The 21,241-nt window shown below is 33.8% G+C and overlaps 1 protein-coding gene across 1 annotated transcript; it reads left to right on the plus strand.

Annotated features, from left to right (window-relative positions):
• Positions 1 to 3,995: 3,995 nt before the first annotated feature.
• Positions 3,996 to 17,215, plus strand: LOC121329363 (contactin-3-like). The gene is made up of 16 exons (XM_041274937.1): positions 3,996 to 4,067; positions 4,397 to 4,499; positions 5,206 to 5,390; positions 5,676 to 5,812; positions 6,020 to 6,149; positions 7,705 to 7,855; positions 10,644 to 10,771; positions 11,818 to 11,993; positions 12,328 to 12,445; positions 13,525 to 13,683; positions 13,877 to 14,026; positions 14,294 to 14,364; positions 14,997 to 15,231; positions 15,593 to 15,708; positions 15,967 to 16,153; positions 16,494 to 17,215. Exons 2-16 carry the CDS (start codon positions 4,402 to 4,404, stop codon positions 16,631 to 16,633), a joined length of 2,181 nt encoding a protein of 726 aa, XP_041130871.1. The 5' UTR covers positions 3,996 to 4,067; positions 4,397 to 4,401; the 3' UTR covers positions 16,634 to 17,215.
• Positions 17,216 to 21,241: the final 4,026 nt, after the last annotated feature.

Here is a 21,241-nt window from a genome sequence, read left to right on the forward strand (position 1 = left end):
TTCAAAACCCAAACAAGAAGTGCAGTGTCAGTTCGAGAGGGACAAGGAGTTGTGCTTCTGTGTGGACCACCCCCTCATTCTGGTGGTAAGAACCTTCTTTAACTATTCGTTTGAAGGTATGAAGGATGCACAGCATTTGTTGCATTTATGTTTTCAGTGCCTGATTTATATGCGGTGTTGAATTATTTTTTTTTTTAACATATTTAATGAGGTCAGGAAAAACAGCTTCTTATTAAGTAATGACTCTTAATTTGATTTATGTTATTATCTGTGACACCAGATGTCAGTTGATAAGACACTTTATTTGATATACAGAATATTTATTTACAGTTCTCATTGTGAGGAAATTACATTTTTGTTCCAGCTTAAAGAATGTCTTTTATTAGATACATTTAGATTGAATATGTCTTAATCATGTCACAGTCCCAAGTCCCACGTATTGTGACAAGCTCCCGCTGATTAGCTGTAACTTCAGCTACTGTTTCTTTAGTTATTCTGCCGGTACTTATCCTCTGATTCATTAGATGATTTACACTTGGGATATGTTAGGTAATGCAAGGCTTTGATAAATGTTACTTCTGCAGCCTGCTTTACCATTATAGACTTCAAGTGTCCCCAGTGTGCTACCATACCTTCTTTTTGTTCTGTTACTTTCCCAAGAGTCTCCTAAAAGAGACACACTATTACACTCAGAGGAAATAAATAACTGAAAAATTGTTTTCCTTGCTTGTTATGAGCACTTCTCCAGGACAATATCAACTTATTGCAGTCCTTTCTCAGCCCCTGAGCTTCGATTACTGTCTGCTTCTTCTATATCATCCAAGTGTTCTTGTTCATTATGTTTTATAGGCTGACCTGGATATTATGATCTATAAAATAATAAATGGATACTAGTACTTAATATTTAGGCTAAACGCATATTTAGTCAACACATTTTAGTTAATCATACGCTCGTGGGGCCTTTGTTCAGTTTCTTTGGTTGTCATAATAGTGATTCCACTGGATTTGCAGAAGATGTTTCACAAGCTATATGACACTATAATGATTCATCTACACACATGGCTTTAGAAGGGGCCTGCTATGCCTTCAAGCAGCAACCTGGGAGATGGCTTCCAACAACGTCAATACACATTTACAAGGTGCAAAAGAACCAACCGCAGTGATAACTGTTGTTGCAGACAGAGCTCCAGACCTCCACATATGTTACACACAGAGATGTTACTTAGTCCAACTCTGTACTGTATTGCACCTGCTAAATTGGGGCACAGAGTATGTGCACTGTAACTAGAAAGCATGACCTCTCGATTAAGTGTATTGTAAGCATCACTAAGGCATTAAAAATAGAAATGTTGCAGGGGTGGTAGTTAATGCAGCCTTTGGTCTGGTTTTAAAGAAACCTGTTAGTTACCTGCTGTGGCAGGCTAAAAGAAATAGTCCAGGGTTCAGGCTAGTGGTATTATGTTAGTAATCCTCTGTTTTTCCACTGGGCTATTGACCTTTCTGCTTCTGGTTGTCTCAGAGCTGTCTCTGTGTGTTTCTTAACTACAGCCAAGAATATAAATTAACAATGTACACCCTTTTTCTTGGCTATTCTGAAACATGAATATCTGGACTTCAAATCCTAAATATTGTGTGTGAGCAGATACCTGATTTCAGACCAGAATCCAAATATGAACACCACAATCTCAGAATTTGGTTAATAAATCGTTTCTTGTGAATAATAGCAATCGGGTCATGGATTTTTATACCACAATAATATTATGTCACTAGGAATTATAAATCAGTATAAAACCTACTTGGTCAGAACGATTAGTGTATGAAGATTTTTTTTCTCTGGTCTGGCCGCTTGGTCGGCATTTTGCATCATGTATTGTATTTGGGGATGAGACTGAGTGACAGCCAGTGCACATACCTTTTAGATTTTTGCAGGACTTAATGTGCCGGATACAGCCTCAATTTAACTCAGGAAAGACTTCCTAAAGGGATGTCTGGAAGGAAGAAATCGAGACGTGAATCTAAATGATCATAAATGTGGATGAAAGATACTTTACGTGTGAGATTAGCAAATCTTCACATACTCAACAGCCCTGTCCTTGTTTATCATGTAAAGGGGATCCCGTAGTTCAATGTACAGCTCCAGACAAGTTTAAGTAAAGGGATTAAGATGGATTACACAGGATAATTTCTATGGAGGAAAAGACACAAGTCCTAACAGTAAAAAACTGTGTTTCTGTGAGTTGTGCCTTATACATGTGGTAATCATATTGTGCACAGCCAACAATAATGTAATGAGAAAACCACACTGGCCAACAAAAGGGATCCATAATTATTTATTGTGGCCAAATGTATTCCTCTTACTTGAATGTGTAGCACAAATGCATGTGGAAATCTATACATTTAGGAGTGTATCCCTTATGGGCATATATAGTGGACTGGTTAAGAATGTGAATGTTGAAATGCCAATTACTGGCTCTATAGTAGCACCAAGCTATTTTTGTATACATGGCTTGTATTTATTTGTGAGGCCCTTAGGCTTGCAGAACTAAAAAAGGATCTGAACCAATACAGTGTAAGCATTCTTGATGATAGCAGAAAGATAAGAGTCGAAAACGACAGTGAGGAATTTTATTCAATAATTAACTCATTGATTAAAGTATATCTTCATTTTAGCACATGACAAATGTTTATATAAATAAGGAACATTTTTGAATTATGGATTACAATGGATTTTTCACACTTCAGATTTCTTCTATAATTCAGATTCTGTATCACTCAGTAATGGTTTCAAAACAGTTTATTGTTTCATCACCTACTATTACACCTGCATTGTCATTGCCATGGCATTGCCAGAAGCAGCCAACAAATAATGACGTTTTTTTTTTTTGGTTGTGTAAGGCGGGTGTTCCAACCTTATCAAATGATTCACTGTGTATGTAAGTGCACAGATGTGTAAGTGTTTGGAGAAAATAAACACAAGCACTTGAAAGAGGAAATTGATGTACTGTATTACTTAATACTGTTACAAATAAAAATAGTACTGACATATATACTTGTGTATATGAGGCAAGTTGATTTTATGTTTAACAGCAAACAAATTAGATAGACGCTATGCTTTTAGGCCAAGTGGAAATTCCCTATACCCTGGTATTTTAGTTCCGACCTAAATCTGTGACTACACACACTGTACAGTATAACTATGGCACATTTGAATCAGTGCTATTTATTTATTAATTTTTTTGGAGAGCATTACCTTTTATAAACTCATGAAGGTATTTCTCATGTGTAGGATGTGAGTCACCCCAGAGCTATCTATGTGGAGTCTGCTCACTTTTAAAAAAAAAGATGACAGATGAGGAAGATATTCCACCCTCAGAAACACAGGCTATGTGTGGTGGCCTGGATACAGGTGTCCCTCTTGGCAGTCTTGTCTGTAATCAAAAAGAACCCTTATGATTTAGATCTGCTTTGGGGACACATTTACAAGACAAGAATGGGTCAAACAAGTTACAGTACTCTGTGTTGAATAAAAATACATGTTTGCAATGATAAAGCATGGCTTACTAATTTAAGTAAGGTTGAAAAAATGATATGATTGTCACACTCACACTGTAATTAAACCTGTTTGGCATTATTTTCTTTTACTGTTAAATTACACTTATTTTCATATTATTTATCAATATATTTTTTATATTAAAGGAAAAACTATAAAGTAAAACGATATGGATTACAAGGGTGTCCTTAAATAAAATATCTCAGTACCATTGTATGTAAAATCTGTTTTCACTTATATTATGATGTCCGATTATTCTGAAATATGACAAAGTTAACTACTGTAGTACTAACATGCTAAATTATTTTCCTAGATCTTACTTATGCCTGGGTCTTCAATGAGTATCCATACTTTATACAGCAGGACAGTCGTCGATTTGTATCTCAAGAGACGGGGAATCTGTATATTGCGAAGGTCAAGCCATCAGATGTCGGCAACTACACCTGTGTGGTGATCAATAGTGTAACAAAAGGCAAAGTTCTGAGTTCACCTTCCCCTCTAGTCCTTCGAAATGATGGTAAACTTTTATTTCATATTACATAATCCAGAGAAGTTAAAGTGTTGGGTTCATATTATCCTTTTTTTAAAAAAAAAAAAAAAAAAAAGATTAGATTGTGGTGTTTAAATGCTGCCCATATATGTTGTACAAAGTACAGTATGTGTGTGTGTGTGTGCTATTACAAAATATATTGCATAGAATAAAGGATTTGTAGATATGAAAGCCTCAGATGTCAATTTAACTCATGTTGTTGTGTTCATATTCCCTTGCGATTTAACATTGCACTTTCAGTTGACCCTCTATATGTACGTACAAAACACTATTTACTTATTGTCTCTCTGTTTCAGGGGTGATGGGTGAATATGAACCAAAAATAGAAGTTCATTTTCCTGACATAGTTCCTGCAGCTAAAGGATCTGTTGTGAAACTAGAGTGCTTTGCCTTGGGAAAGTATGTTGAAATTACTATACTGTACTTTTTCAAAAAAATAGCACACACACACACGCACACACATACACACAGTATTCAATTACAATAGTTGTATCATTGTATCAAGATACAGTAAATTATGAAAATGCTTTAATTGAGGCTTGTAACTTGTAGATTCCATTGTTTTCATTTATTTATTTTTGTTGCATATTACAAACACTGGATGTATCTGGATAATAATGAGTCATGTAACCTTCCTGAAATAAACAGGAATTATAATTGCAGTTTCAAACAATGTGGTTTTCAATGTTTAGCTACTAGGTGGAGATTTCCATTCAACTCAAGATTGCATCCCACAATTTATTCAAACAAACTGTATGTGCACTGTAAGGCTGGGGTCCAGAAGAGAACATCAGTGAGTCAGTAGGTAGAATAAAATGACATTTTCTAGAACTAGTGTGCAGAACTTCACAAAAGTTGATAGACAAGATTAGCTAATATATTCATGGAACTTTAGTATATCATTTAAATTGATTGTTTTCACTTGACAAATTGAATAAGAGAAGTGTTTATGGATTACGGATTTATGGTTTCTAACTCATCTTAAACGCCACTTTAATAAAATCAACAGAAAATGTCAACCATTAAAATACAAGCAATCCACTTTAACAACCTGACAGTTGCTAAGTCAATCTTGTTATCCCACTTTTTTTTTCATTTACTGTAGCCCTGTACCTGTGATTAGTTGGCAGAGGACAAATGGCCTTCCATTTCCCAGCAAAGTGAAAATGAAGAAGTCCAATGCAGTTCTTGAGATTCCAAATTTTCAGCAAGAAGATGCAGGGACATATGAATGCATTGCAGAAAACTCAAGGGGCAAAAACATGGCGAGAGGGCGTCTCTCATTTCATAGTATGTACTGTACTGCTTTTGTATCATTTATCAAACCTGTGGGTCTTGAGTCGGTGACTGAAAGATGGTACCAAAGTTACATTTAAGAACTTGAATAAGACAGTTTTGTTGAAACGTTTACCTAAACTACATTTCTTTTAGTACCTGAATACTATATCTGTACTCTTGATGACTGACGAGTTCTTGAAAATCTTCTTTATTATTATTATTATTATTATTATTATTATTATTATTATTATTATTATTATTATTATTATTATTATTCATTCGTTTATTTGATTTTAGCAAAACCTCACTGGATACAAACACTTAAAGATGCAGCTATGGCCATAGAAGACAGTATTGTGTGGGAATGCAAGGCTAGTGCAAAACCGAAACCTTCTTACAGTTGGCTGAAGAATGGAGAGACTCTTGTGTTGGAGGTAAACATACATATGGTTACAGTGCCAGTGTACCAAAGTAACTTGTATCATTTGTAAATGTAAACATGGAATGTGGTTATATATTCAAATTTGAGAAGTTTACATGCCCAATTGCATGTGATTACACACTAGAGAGAGTGGATAATGCATATGCATAATATGTGTGTATGTTTATTTGTGTATTGTATTTGATTGTTTCATTAACAGGACAGGATACGAATAGAAAATGGAGTTCTTTCAATCACTGCTCTAAATCTGTCAGATTCTGGAATGTATCAGTGTGTAGCTGAAAACAAACATGGAGTTATATATTCTGGTGCTGAGCTAAGGGTGTTAGGTAAGAGTATGTGTGATTGGATTTCTAAATTGTGCTCCATATAATGCTGTGTTTTATTGACAGTTTATTTTTTATTTTATTTTTTTTTTACAATGATACAATACATTTGGAAAAATAGAAATATGTAACATAGGTAAGATCAGCCAAACTGTCGTTACATATATAGGTGGCAACGCCACGTAGTGCACAGCTGTGTATTGACAGCAATACAAAAGCAAACTTGATCTGAAGTAGTATCTGTTTTGGCTGATCTAGCCTATACTACATATGTCTATGGTGGGGAACTAGAACTGAAGAACAGCTCCTTGACAAATAATTCCACTTGTGCTTGCTCCATACTGTAGGTCCCAAATGTGCAGTTTTGAAGGAAGCACATGTTTGAGTAAGCATGCATTTTAATTTAAAGCAAGATATCTGGTACTACACTAAAATATTCATTTTCCATGTCTTAATAGACATGAAGTCTATTACTGCTTCACTTTCAAAGTCGCTTTACCACAGCTGTCTCTTTTCAGTCAAATCATACCAGTCATTAGGAGAAGCAGATGGTTGGATAATGATAGGAAAGAAGGTGTTGAATGGGTGTGGATCATTTCACTCTCCAGGTGAAATGACCAAGGAAGTCAAAATACAAATGCAGGACATGTTTGCTATGACTTGCTTTGCTTTGTAGCTTAATATTTTTAGTTTTAGTTTGAAAGTATTGATTGATTGAAGATAGCCTGTATCAGGTTAGGTCAGATAATAAGATATTGCTGTCTAGAGAAGAAAGAAATTCATAAAGGATTCCTAACAAATAAAAAAGAAGCCTACATTATAAATCTATACAGTGTTTGTGGGCTTAGAGAAACCATAAGCTCCTACAGGACCCTCACTTGTGCCTTTATACTTAAAATATATAGTGGGAATATGTACCTCTATTAGTTGTGAGTCTTTAAAAATTACATTAGGAACATAGGCACCATTAATAAGGGGGTTAATAAAGGATATTAAAGATAGCATTTAATGAAACTTTGTGTTAAAAAAAAAAAAAACAATCCTGACTTCCTGTTGAGGTTTTGTAGCTGCCTCCGTGTTAAGGAGTTTACACTTCAAAGAATTTACTTGAAGGCCACAACGACCCTTTCTGTTATTGGAACAAATCTTTCAAATTTCTTCTGCCACCTGGTGGCAGGAATGACAAAGTGCTGCTGAATTAAAGTTTTTTGGAAAATGTTCGATCGCTGCTGGGGTAGAAACATGCGGCTCCCAGTCATTCATTATTTTACGCAGGGAAAATTGCAACATAGCATGCATAGAAGCCTACCTGCTCTAGCTGTGCTGGTACAGATCTATGCCTGGTGCAAGTTCTGGTTATACTCCATTTTGTTCACTGTAAACCACAGTGGCTCCATGTTTTAAATTAAGTTAAAATATTGGGCCAGCCATCAAATCTAGCTTTTGGGGAATGTAAACAAGCAAGACTTTCAGCCATAAGCACTGCACATTTAATCAAAACGAAAGCAATGCCATATCTTTTTAGATTTGTATGTATTACTTTTCTGATTTATTTCAGCGGCAGCTCCTGATTTTTTTAAGAACCCGCTGAAGAACTTGCTTAAAGCCCGTGCTGGCAGTGAAGTCATTTTAGAGTGTAAGCCCCAAGCTTCTCCCAGAGCAATTAGCTTGTGGAAGAAAGGGAATGAGATTCTGCACGGAAATGAAAGGTAATTTGTAATTTTGATGATCAATCATTTTCTGTTTGTACCTAAATTTATGAAAACTTGACCCTGTCACTGTTACTCAGGGAACAATAAACAGCTGCATGGATTTAGAAGAAAAGAAAATGACCTTAGAAATACCATGAGCTTTTAGTGCCTGGATGTGGGTTTTTCATTTCTTATTTAACTTTTTTGTAAGAAAATGTGATCAATCACATGGAGTAGAATATATTCCTTCCCAAACAGGGGTTTTATAGATGTTTTCTATACAATGTTATCAGCACCCATGATATTGGGAGAATGTATGTGTTTTTCAAATGGTGTATGATACATAGCTTTTGTTAGTGGTGTATGTTATACAAGAGATGCACATTACATACAAAAAAATAATTGTATAACATAACATTGGCCTTTATTATTTGGTGTTACTTTCCAACCACTTAGAGAGCTTGATGTTGTATTGAATAACCTAGTACTGCTGCAAGTTTTAAGAGGATAGCAACTGTTTACAGTTCTGAAGTCTGAATTTTGAAAAACTCAAGAGCACAGAAGCTAATACGTAAAAAAAAAAGTTTCACTGAAACTTTCCATTTTGCCTTAGACAATTAACAGATTTTTGGCATGTTGCATATTACAATTCACATAAATTTTGCCCATTTCTGTTTGTACTAAATTTGAAATTCCTTTTAGAATGTAATTTACATCCTCCTGGATAATACATTGTTTTCAATGCTTTTCCAAATGGAATTAATGACATTGTTTAAAGAATGGTAAAGCAGGTCACAGCTGACTTTTGAGAACAGGTTTTTACTTCTCAAAGATCACCCGGAGGTTGATCGACACAAGCTTCCTAATAAACAGCAGAAGCCTTACATGTAAATTGTTTTCTTATCTTTTGCTGTCAGGTCTGGTGGATTTTGGTAGAGACCCAACACTTGATATAACATGTGTGCCTGGAGTAAGCTGATAATGTGAAGCTATGCTATGCACTATAGCAAATATACTTATTATAAAATATAGGGCTTAATATGGAATGTCATGAAGAATATCGAGGTTTTAAAATAGGTTTTGCAGTTAACCTTGAATGCATTTATTGTCTCATATAGCCTCATTTTAGCACATATGGTTTCAATGTACAGACATGAACACATGCATTGAAATGTAAAATTGTACTCCAGCTACTCTTTATCGTAACTTTCCTTTAAATTTCTGATATCAAAATATTCATGAGTAAACTTTGGCATGGTAACTTGAAGTTATGTTTTAACAAAACACAGATGCTACCTAAATAATGTAATATATTGATATTGAATGTTAAAGGGATACCTTTTGTCATTTATCTGCATTTTCCCAAACATTGGTCAGTCTTTAGTAAGCACAACCGTAATGATCTAAGAATTTGGCCACTAACAAAGATATATTGAAGGCCTATTGTCACAGCTGTTTTGTTTCTGATTAGGTACAAACCGAGCTTTCTATCTGTATAAAGTACCCGTATATATATATATATATATATAATATATATATAATATATATATATTATATATATATAATATATATATATATATATCATAGTAAATATTAGGTGAACACGGGAGGGTCCAATTGTAATGTACGAATTATGTTTGGTTTGTTATAGAAAAATGATCGTAAAGTAGAGGATTTTAGCATTTTGATCTTTTAAAAGCTTGGTAAAGTAAATGAAGAGTCCTTAGAGTTAATTCAGGAAATCTCAATGGCCTGCGTTCCTAAATTCAACGCTGAGAAAGCAACAAACTCTTAAAATCGTTCAAATCACGGCTTGAGAGCTAGCCTCCTGAGCTAGTGATGCGCAGCGTTGGCTCAACGCTGACTCAACAACCTCACCGACTCTCAGAGCTGATGAGCTGCTCAACAGAAAGATGGCAACACCCACAACCACGATTAAGCTGCTATATAAAAATTATGAATGTGATTTAAATGTAGATACTGATACCGTTGTTTGATTTGAAAATGGTAATTGTTAATGTACACACATGATTCATTTTATTTATGTATTATTGTATAATAAATAAGACGCAGCAAATATGACAACGTAACTACAACATATATATATATATATATATATATATATATATATATATATATATATATATATATATATATATATATATATATATGGGGGTTTGAATATTTATGCAAGCAAGATATTTCAGTTTTTTATTTTTCTTAAAAATATTTCCCAACATAAAACCAATGTCACCTTACAATAATTGATTTTGAGTTTAAGTGTTTTAAAATAAAATATCGAACAGAACAAAATTTCAATGTACCATTTGTAATTCAGTAATATGAGAGAATTGGTCAGGGGTCTGAATACTTTTGCAAGGCACTGTATATATATATATATATATATATATATATATATATATATATATATATATATATATATATATATATATATATATATATACACACACACACACACACACACACACACACACACACACACACACACACACACACACAGTATATATATATATATATATATATATATATATATATATATATATATATATATATATATATATATATATATATATATATATATATATAATGAATATAGCCCTTTCCCATTCTACCTTTTAGTGTATGTATAGTAATGAATATATTTACAATGACAAAATAAAACATGTCCCAGTCATATATTAAAACGCACAGGGGTCATATGAATATATTTGCAGATGCAATGTTTCCTTAGCCAGTATGACAAATACATGTTTGAACTGTATAAAGCCTGTTGTGTCTTGTTTAGGATTACTGTTCTGGAGGACGGCACCCTTAGCATTGCAAATGTTACCAAGTCAGATGGTGGAAGCTACACCTGTGTAGCAAGAAACCAGTTTGGAGTAGCAAGTACCAGCGGAACACTGCTTGTTACAGGTATTACTCCTCTGTCTTGCTAATGCACGCTATTGTGCTTGGCATTTTGTCTTAAAGTTAGATAAATGGGGAATCACTATGGCATATCTGGAAGGAGGATGAAAGTACTTGTATCTTTTTGTCCCATCTCTTCTCCAACTTTTATATTCCAATGCATCCAAAATATTTCACAGTATTCTCTCTGCACAGCTTGATTCCCCTCATCCATGATGCCCTAAGACTTGCCTCTATCGTCACCAATCACTGTGAATCAGTCTTCAGGAATAAAGCTGCTCACAAGTATATTGTCCATGATTAATGTCTGCTGATCCAGGTCTTGCATTGTCATCATCATTGACAAGCCATTTAATCACTCTACTTACTTACACTACCTATTACACTATCAGTTGTTCTTTCTATAACATGAATTCCGATAGCAATGCTAAAAGCTCTATTAAGTAGTATTTAATGATTTAAAAAACATAATTTGTAATAAACAACAGCAGATGGAACATGAAATGGCCATTTTACTGATACGTTGTATTTATAAATTGTATAACTAGATTCATGTAGCAAGGTTTAGCTCTATGCTTACATATGTATAGTGCGAGTAGCCTCTGTTATTTCCCTTATTGTCTGCTTAGTAATGTATACACAGCTATAAAACCTTTTACTCCAATGTAGCATCATTAACTAGAACTTCTCTGGGGATCCATATAATGGACTAAACCGGTCTTTGGCTCTGATAACTATGTGGTATGCATTACATTTTGCTCTCTGTTTTTTGTACATGGAGTATGTTGACGATTGGAAGTTGCTGTAAGGAAAATTGGCAATGGTCATTGTGATGCATAGGAAATTGTTCTAATTTGATATTTGTATTTCACATGTTATGTAAAAAGACACATGTTATATGTGTGTAGCTGAGGTGTAGCTATTGTACATTTCAACTACATGTGCAATTAGTCTTCAATAATTTCTATACCTTTGTAACACTCGAAATGGTATTTTCTTGTGATACCATAAAGAACTGTATCTGTCTTACAAAATATTATTCATTTCAACAGATCCAACAAGAATAACTCAAGGTCCTTCCAACATGGAGATAATCGTGGGAGAAAGTGTAGTTTTGCCATGTCAAATTTCCCGCGATCCAGCACTGGATGTATCATTTACTTGGTCGTTTAATGAGCAGTTTATAGATTTCAAAAATGATGCAACCCACTTTGAAATAGTGGGCGGGGTAAGTGTCCTAAAGATACTATACTTGTTGCTTAATGAGGAGCTTTAAAGAGATATGGCATAGCAAACTTATAAGGCATCTGAGGATAAAGGTTTGATGTTTCCCTCCCTGAAGATCACAGCACATATTCTACACTCACTGCATATCTTTCTCATTAAATATATTTACCTTCTGTGGGAGTACAAAATAGATTATCTGGGCTTTTCTTTTTTCAGCGATGTTATACCTGCAATGATCAGCCTCCTTTTTTCATAGTATTGCCTTGATCCATCCAACTGATGGCGGCTCTATATCAGATAGCATCAATATACATTTTGTAATTTTGTTTTTTCAGAGTGTAGCTGGGGATTTGATGATCAGAAACATACAGCTAAATCACGCTGGGAAATATGTCTGCATTGTAAATACAGATGTAGAGAGTTTGTCAGCTGCAGCTGATTTAATTGTAAAAGGTAAGAAAATGCATTTAGAACTAACAGGCATACTTAGAATGGTACATATACAATGTTATAGACCTGAATTGGAGGTGATTGCCAAAGAACAGCCAGCCAAAGCCTTGTAGTAAAAGAAAAGAAATAACTTTTATAAGCATATCAAAAATACAACTATGAGTACTTGTAATTCCTGATCCTTGCGGAGGTACAATGCTGTTCTTCATTCTGACTATGGTGGAGGGTTGTGTCCAGCACTTGATTTAGATTCTTGGCACCTCAAGAAAAAAAAAAAAAAGATAATAATTCTAGAATGTTCTAAGGGTCTCAGTAAATGTAAATGGGAGCCCTAAATGAAATCTTTACAGCTGATTGTAGTCAAACTTGTTTGTGTAAATGAAATATTTGTAAAACGCTCTTAATGCATTCCAAAGTCATTTAAAAGTGCAGTGTAAAAATCTTTAAATGTTGCGTTACAGTGTGAGAATTATAATTGACAATTTGAATGAATTAATGCAGAAATTGGAATACAGATTGCATATTGAATTGGCGAATGATAAAAATGATAAATTGAATTCCACTCTCATGCTAATCGCATGCAACTCTTAAGAGCAAAGACAATGAAGCAGATGGATATTAAAGTACTCAAGTTCTGTGTTGAGTAACAGAAGGGTGTGATGTTGTTATCAGGAAGCTAGGGAGAAGCACACATAGAGTTACAAGTAGCAATACATTGTAAATATATAACAGATGGTTGAATGTGAAGCCTACCATACTTTTACTGTTGTAAATTGAACCCAAACTGTGCAGTTTTGAGTTTTTAAACTAATACAGATATACAAAGGAAAGCCATTCTTCCCTTGTATTCATTGCTTATTTATGGAATTAAGTATGCATTTATACAGCTGCTTACAAAATCATGAATACTAATAAGCTATTCTAACACAAACTTAGAGGGTTAGTGTTATAATATAAGAACCATAATAGTTTGAGAAGGAATTAATAGTAATGAAGCATCTTATATATTCAAGTTTATCTCAATAGCCATGCAGTGCTCTTGTATGCTGCAACTAACTTTGCAAATTTCCTGATTGAGTTAGGTCCCCCGGGTCCACCAGAGGCTGTGACAGTGGATGAGATTACAGAAACCACAGCACAGCTATCCTGGAAACCAGGCAGCGATAATGCGAGCCCTGTCACTGGGTATGCCATTCAAGGAAGCACACCATACACAATAGGCTGGCTGGCAGTTGATACAGGTAAAAAAAAAAAAAAAAAAAAAAAAAAAAAGTTTTTTTTTGTTTTTTGTCTGAAACATATATATTGCTCAAAGCTGCTTTAACAATAATTCCCAGGGATTTAAAAAATATTTTTTGCGTACTATACACAACAATTTGACTAAGATAAGGTCACAGTTAGGGGCTAATCATTCTTAATATGTTGTCCTTTTAGTTCCTAAAGTCATTGATGGCAATACATTAACTGCCACCATAGTGGATTTAAACCCCTGGGTTGAGTATGAATTCCGTGTGGTTGCAAGTAACAGTGTTGGAGTTGGAGAACCTAGCGCGGCGTCACTCAAAACAAGAACAGAGGAAGCAGGTGAGTGGAATTTGACCAAATATATAAAAGTTATTTTTCTAGATCCATTAGACTTAAGAAGAGTGCTTAGTTTGTGTAAGGGTTTGATTTGATTCACCTATACCCCACCAGGATCGAGCATTTTGCAACACTGGAGAATCACCCTGGATTGCATCTTTCCATGGTTTGATATTTGAGATGTTTTGGGGTTATGATTTGTTAGTCAGAATCTTTAGCATTGCATGTTGATCAATGGTACTGTATTTTATTTGGTTTTTGTTTTTATAGTTCCTGACATAGCACCTTCTGAAGTAGGTGGTGGAGGTGGCATGAAATCTGAGCTGGTAATCACCTGGGAGGTAAGTGATCTATCGTTTTTCATTCAGTGCCTTTAAATTGCATTAATATATGTTTGAAACTTCTTCTGGGGGAAAAGTCAACAGCACATGCAATGCTGTCTACTTTTTACCAGTAAATTCACAATCACATATTAAACACTAGTTAGGTTTATATAACAATTTGAAATGTGTGCACATACCACTAAAACTCCACTTTATACTGCACATAGTATACATCGGTTCATTAGAAATGTAACCTTGCTTTGTATACAGTATTGTGCATTTGTTGGTAGTATTTTAGGTTACGGGTCACAAGAACTTTTATGAACAAGAGGAGGCCATTTGGCCCATCTAGCTCATATATAACCATGTAATACCAGTGTAATAACTAGGTATTTACCAATGCCTTCTGCTCTTACATGGTAACTCCTGGTCTAATATGGGTGCAATTAAATGGTAGTTGTCATGTAAAAGAACATGACACATTATTACAATGTTATTACAGATATTCATAATGTTTGGATATATATATATACACACACAGACACACCAATAATTATATTAGTTGTATATGAATAAATATAATACAAGTGAAGCAGTGTCTTGGTGTGTATTCATTTTAATATCACTATAGTTTTGTGTTTTGCTCATAGCCAATCCCCGAAGAATTGCAGAATGGTGAAGGCTTTGGTTACATTGCTGCTTTTCGACCCACTGGCACAACGACTTGGACACGAGCGGTTATAACAGCACTAGGGGCTTCAACATACACCTTCAGAAATGACAGCATTTTACCATTTTCTCCATTTGAAGTAAAGGTTGGGGCCTTCAATAATAAAGGAGAGGGGCCTTTCAGTTCTATAACAACTGTATTTTCTGCAGAAGAAGGTAACTGAATCGCTTGCTTTTTTACAGTTTCACAATAATGGTATATACAAAGTTCTAACCCTTAATTTTTAACAATTATTACGGCTTTCAAACTGCAAAATATGTTGTAAATATATATATATATATATATATATATATATATATATATATATATATATATATATATATATATATATATATATAATATATATATATATATAATATAATTAATATATTTGTACCATCCTAATAAAAAATAAGAGAGCTTTGCTTGTTGAGTGCTAATTATACTATAGATAAATTGTTGGTATATTTTTTTTACGATCCAAATTGAATGAAAGAACACCGTAAATTATTTTGCAACACTTTTCCTGTTTGTTAGAACCCAGCAAAGCACCTGACCGAATTTCTGCCAAAGGAGTCTCAGCTTCGGAAATTGAAGTTTCCTGGCAGCCTGTATTCTCTAAGGAGACGACTGGAAGAGTCCTTGGATATGAGGTACAATATAACACTTTGTGTATATCTATTAAACAGGGGTGGAAATAAGACTTATATTGCATAGCAGTTTCCCAGATTTACTATGGGCTTGATTTACCTGTGTGCAGGTAAAAATCTTGGGTGTGTCTCATTTATCTCACTGTAAAAGATTAAACTGCTATGCAATGGGATTCTTACAGTGTGTCTGTCCCTGTTAAATTACGTTATATACACTGTGGCAAACTTTGCTTTAACAGTTATTTATGTTTTATGAAACAGGTTTCACACTGGGAAGATGATACAAAGCCTGAGGCAACAGGCACAGTAAGATTAACCGGAAATGAGACATCAGTAAACATTACTGGATTGAAAGGCAACAGTTTGTATTATATAACTGTCAGCGCATTTAATACTGCTGGGATAGGTCCCTCTACTGATTCCGTCAATGCCACAACCAAAAAACCACGTAGGTTTGTTTTATCTTTTATTTAATGACATCCTGTTCCAGTATTTTTTGCTCTATTGTTTGTTTTCATAAAACAAATAAAACATTGCTTTTGTTGTTGTTGGTAAGGGCAGGTTTCTTTCATGTGAGTTGCATGGTATTTGGAACCATGGTAGTACAAAATAATGTGTATAGTTTGATTCAATTTCTGAAATACGGAAGTAATTCATTTTAATATACATAAAGCATAATGGAAAAATCACTTCAAATTCTGAATACTGGAAGTTTGCCAGCTTTAACTTTAACTAACAGTTTATTTTAATGTACATATATATCTTTTTTATTTATTTATTTTTTTTAGCACCAAGTCAACCTCCAGAGAATATTGAATGGAGCTTTATCAACTCAAAACTTATTTTAAACTGGGATCATGTAATACCAATGGAAAATGAATCTGAGGTTACAGGATATGAAGTAAGTGACAGGTATCTATTTCAATAATGGTTTAAAAAAGTATTTAAGTCTGATTATTTAAGACTTTATTACATAGATCTTAAGCAGCCTAACATTGTAAAAAAGAATAAGTTCAAGCACAGGACACTTTATTACATTATAGAGCACATTTTGAAAAGCTATGTAACAATTGAAATGTCATATTGTATAGTACAAAGCCACTTTAAATCGATTTTTTAAGTTAATAGCCAAGTGGCAAATGTTATTTTATTTTGTAATTGCATATGTGTATCTGCACCACCTAAACTACTTTTACTGCAGTGTCGTTTGCACAATTGTTTTCCAAAAACAGAATAACACTGGTTAATGTTATAAAACAAGTTTTGTCATTTCAACAGGTGTTTTTCGCTTTTCAGAAAACCTGGTGTAAGGACACTTTTGAGAAAATTGATTGGTAAACTGACAGTAAAAATGCAATGAAGTTCTTTATATTATCTAATAATGTCAGTGTGGAAATGCATCAGTAATAACCTATTGTTGTGCCACAGGTTGTATGCAGACGATATCGACATTCTAATGATGTAACAGCAGTGAAAACCAATAGAACATCGGTAGAGCTGCAGCTTTCCTCAAGTGACGACTATATCATAGAGGTTAAAACATTGAGCGATGGTGGTTATGGCATGAGCAGTGGACAGATACGCATTCAGACATTAAGTAAGTCTGTTTATATGGTTTATCACCCTAGGCTAACACACTGGTATGCCCTAGAGTCTGTATTTATCATAGATAATCACAAAGTACTACATAAACTAGTTATTTAGTGTTTATGTACATATTGCAAACACAGATTTACAGCATACATAGTAATTAAAGAGTAACAGCAAATGTTCTGTTACAGGGCACCTATACTTCCATGTTGCTTTTTTTCTTTACAGGTATGGGTGCCAGGGGTTCCAGCGCATCAGCTTCAAATGTCTCCACACTTTCAACATTTACAGCAGTAGTGCTTTCTTTCATAGTCAGATCAACTTTATTATGATACGACCTGATTACTCGTGGTTCACCAACATACTCAATTTGATTCATTCGTTTCCTGTCAATGCATCATGCATTACTTCATCAGTATACATTAAACGTCATGTTCTCATTGTATTTAATACAGGAATCATGTGTTGTCTAGGTAACTCTCCAAGAATAATTGCCTTAATCTCATTTGCATACCAAAGTAGTTTAACAGATACATTAAGTATGGATCATTCATTATCAACTATTTATATTAAAAAAAAAAGAATACAAAAATGCTTTATATGAATTATAATCTTAAGAGGGTCAATTATGTTGTCAACAGTGTATTGGATTTTAAGAATATCTGAATTCAAGGCAGAAATATATGGCAGTGTACAATCTATTTAAAGGTTTACAGTAGCAATATAATACAAACATAATATGGGGAAAAAAACAAAGCAGAATTTGTATTTATATATTTTTTAAATGGTTTAAAGCTGTAAATTAGTGTTACATACATTTTGACTTTAGTGTCTAACTAGCTTATAGTGTATTACCTTTGAATCATATGTAAAACTAATACTGTACAGGCTTCACTTCAATGGGGACAATTTAAGTTATTAAGTGGAATGTGTGTTGTCATTTAGATATAGATTTTTAACAATACTCTAAGTTGCACAGACATATATTTTAATTATTTTCTTTTAAATAAAACAGTATATGATGCAACGATCAAATGATCTTGCCATATGTATTACATATTTATGATGTTATTTAAACCTATCATTACAGGAATTTAGAGTTTTAGTTGCCATGGTCTATTAAATTAAAGTCTACAAGATGTTAATAGCGATGTACTATATTTAGCGAGCGTGTGTTTTTTTATTTGGGTTTTTTTTTTTTTTTTGGTTTTTTTACTGAGGACTGAATATAAAAATGTTTTGTTTGAGGTGAAACTAGAAAAAAAGTACCGTAGACAAGCTGTGGCTAACGCCTTTCTACTGCCTTCTTAGTTTCTTGTTGATTGAGTGTTTTTTTGCTTTCCTGTATTGTGCAGCAAAAACCTAGAAAGCTCATCCCAAGTGGAGTACCAAGATTATTTTCCCTGCAAGTCTCTTCTTCACACATCTCTTGTTCAATCATTTATACAGTATTGAGCAGTCATTATTATTCAAGAGCATGCTTCTTTCCTTTCATACTACTGCACACCATTTACTTCACACAAAAGCAAACATGGCTGAATACTTGACTGCACAATGTGAGAAATGGTTTTGTTCTGCTAAGGCCAAATTTAAAACTTGTATGAATCAGAAGCTACAGTTGTACTTTGACTTAGAGTAATTTTGAAACTGGACACTCTTTATGTTGTATTCTTTGCACTGTTTACTGAATATCAAAGTGCATTCACAGTTTGATAGCTGAATTAATCACCCATAATAAAGTTGCCAGGGTAAAAATAACCAGAATTTCAGTAAAGCAAAGGTAATACAGTAGGGGTTCCAGCACAGAATAGAAGGAATGTCAGAAGAAATGCATATTAATGCCAAACAGGTGTTAATCAGAGTATAATAAAGCAAGATAAATATTCCAAAACAAAAAGGCAACTCAATTGAAAGGAAAGCTACGTTAGCATGACAAAGAGAAAAATGCTATAAAAAATGCATGTGATGAATCTGAATGTCATGGAGTCCACACTCAATACAGAGTATTGCGTGACATAATAAATGTAAGGTCTGTTCTGTGGCATAATTTATGATCTATTAAGACATCTAAATAAATGAAAACATGCCAGAGGTTTTCAGACTTGTAGGACCAATAGAATAATGGCTGTCATTATATCCAAGTGATAAATGTACTGTGAACTGTAATGGGATCTGTCGGAATAAATTCTCAGCCCCATAGATACTTAAAGTAAAGCTTGTGCATTCTGACTTTGCGTGTCTGATCTGATATTATCAATAACGATTTGTTTGTGTCTGCCATAATTCAGGTGACATAGATTGGGCCTGTGTTAATTTGGAAATCTTTTCTAGCATAAATACACAGTAACATATCAATTTGTACTTAGCTTTATTTAGCATCTTGTTCCCAGTGGTTCTGTTATGCCTGGCTTCACAACTGGGTTGCACTGAAGGACAGATGTCAGTGCTGATGAGCTTATCCTTAATAGTAACCACAAAGTTACTCAATCTTCTCCATCAGTGATTTGATTAAATGTTTGCCTTGATTAGTTTCCACGGTAGTGTATTCAATGGAGTATTGATTTGCCATCCTATTATTGTTGCTGTCACAATTCAGACAAAGCAAATTGATTGATGCCAGCATTCCTCTCACAGGTTTTAGTTTGCCAGTGATTCAAGAGTGTTTGTTCTTTCTGTTTATGAGCTAGTAAGGTCCTCACATAAAGATCATAAATCATACAACTGCTGCCGGATAAAAGAAGAAAAGGCTATTTAGGATCTAAAGTTCAATCTATTTAAAGCAGGTTTACATCAGAATACATGTCTACATGGTTTTGTGGGGAATTTTTGGACCAAATAAAATCATGCTTCTTAAAAAATACTGTCCAAAACCACTATTGTTTGCTAAAGTATATTGCAGTATATTAGTATTGCTTTCTTGTAAATTTTGTTCTTGAAATAATTATGATAATGTCTTCCCTTGTATTGTTACTGCTTAATGTAAGTTACATGGAAATATCACCAGCTCATTACTTAACATGAGCGCCACACCTCATAATTTCTCAGTAATTATTTTACCACAAATGTGTTACTGAAACAGTGTTTACTGTTATTTTTGCTAAGGAAATATGTTCCATGTTCTGTTAAAGGTCAAGCATTGTCATAAATGTAAAAGCGATTACAATGCTAATATAAATATCTGGATGGATCATGAAAGTTGAGAACCTCTGTACTATACTATGCGACACACGGACAGCGTATGCACGCTATAACTATATTTACAAAATCATTAGATTGTATTGGAAGAATGCCCTGACGCATATTTTATTGAAAATGTAGTCTGGTTTAATATGAATGTTATCCATAGTGGAATAATAGTATGTATTGGAATGGATTTTCTCTTGGTTAATCCTGACTGGATCTTTCTGACTGGAATAAAGCATTTAAACGAGTGCTCTCAAATGGTCAGCACTGTACACAGTGATAACATTTTAGCAAGCTGTCAAAGTCTGCACTGTTTCAAACTTACCTTAAAAGTAAACCGTGTTTGCATGAAAAGGACTCATTTGAATATGAATATAATATTAATTAATCCAGTAATTCAGAAGCTGCATCTGTCCATTTAAAATACAATTATTTAAATTTCCTGCAAAGCATTTACTCATAAATAAACAAATTGGGCTTCATGTATTGTGCTTTTTAAGCTGCCAAACAATGCATAGGCCTATACATATAATTTCTTTACCATATCAACACTTGGCCTTTAATTTTTAATACTGCTGTATTAATTAGATGTTTTTTGCTACATCTCTATGAGATGCTTGATTTTTATTTAAAAAAAATGATTTCATATTGAAAAGTAAGGGATTTGTTTGGTATATTTCAAAGTTGTGCATGTAAAACATTGTTTGGTGCATTCTTGTGGAATTTTATAATACTGTGAGTAAATAAAATATTTATATCAGCA

The sequence above is a fragment of the Polyodon spathula genome, chromosome 16 (assembly GCF_017654505.1).
Source record: "Polyodon spathula isolate WHYD16114869_AA chromosome 16, ASM1765450v1, whole genome shotgun sequence".
Taxonomy (NCBI): Eukaryota; Metazoa; Chordata; class Actinopteri; order Acipenseriformes; family Polyodontidae; genus Polyodon; species Polyodon spathula.

Excerpts from the sequence above, each read along its gene's own strand:
- LOC121329363 (XM_041274937.1), top strand. The coding sequence starts at position 4,402 with ATGGGTGAATATGAACCAAAAATAGAAGTTCATTTTCCTGACATAGTT. Across the intron at positions 5,813-6,019 it reads GAGAGACTCTTGTGTTGGAG|GACAGGATACGAATAGAAAA; the intron begins GTAAACATACAT and ends TTTCATTAACAG. Across the intron at positions 15,232-15,592 it reads TGTATTTTCTGCAGAAGAAG|AACCCAGCAAAGCACCTGAC; the intron begins GTAACTGAATCG and ends CCTGTTTGTTAG.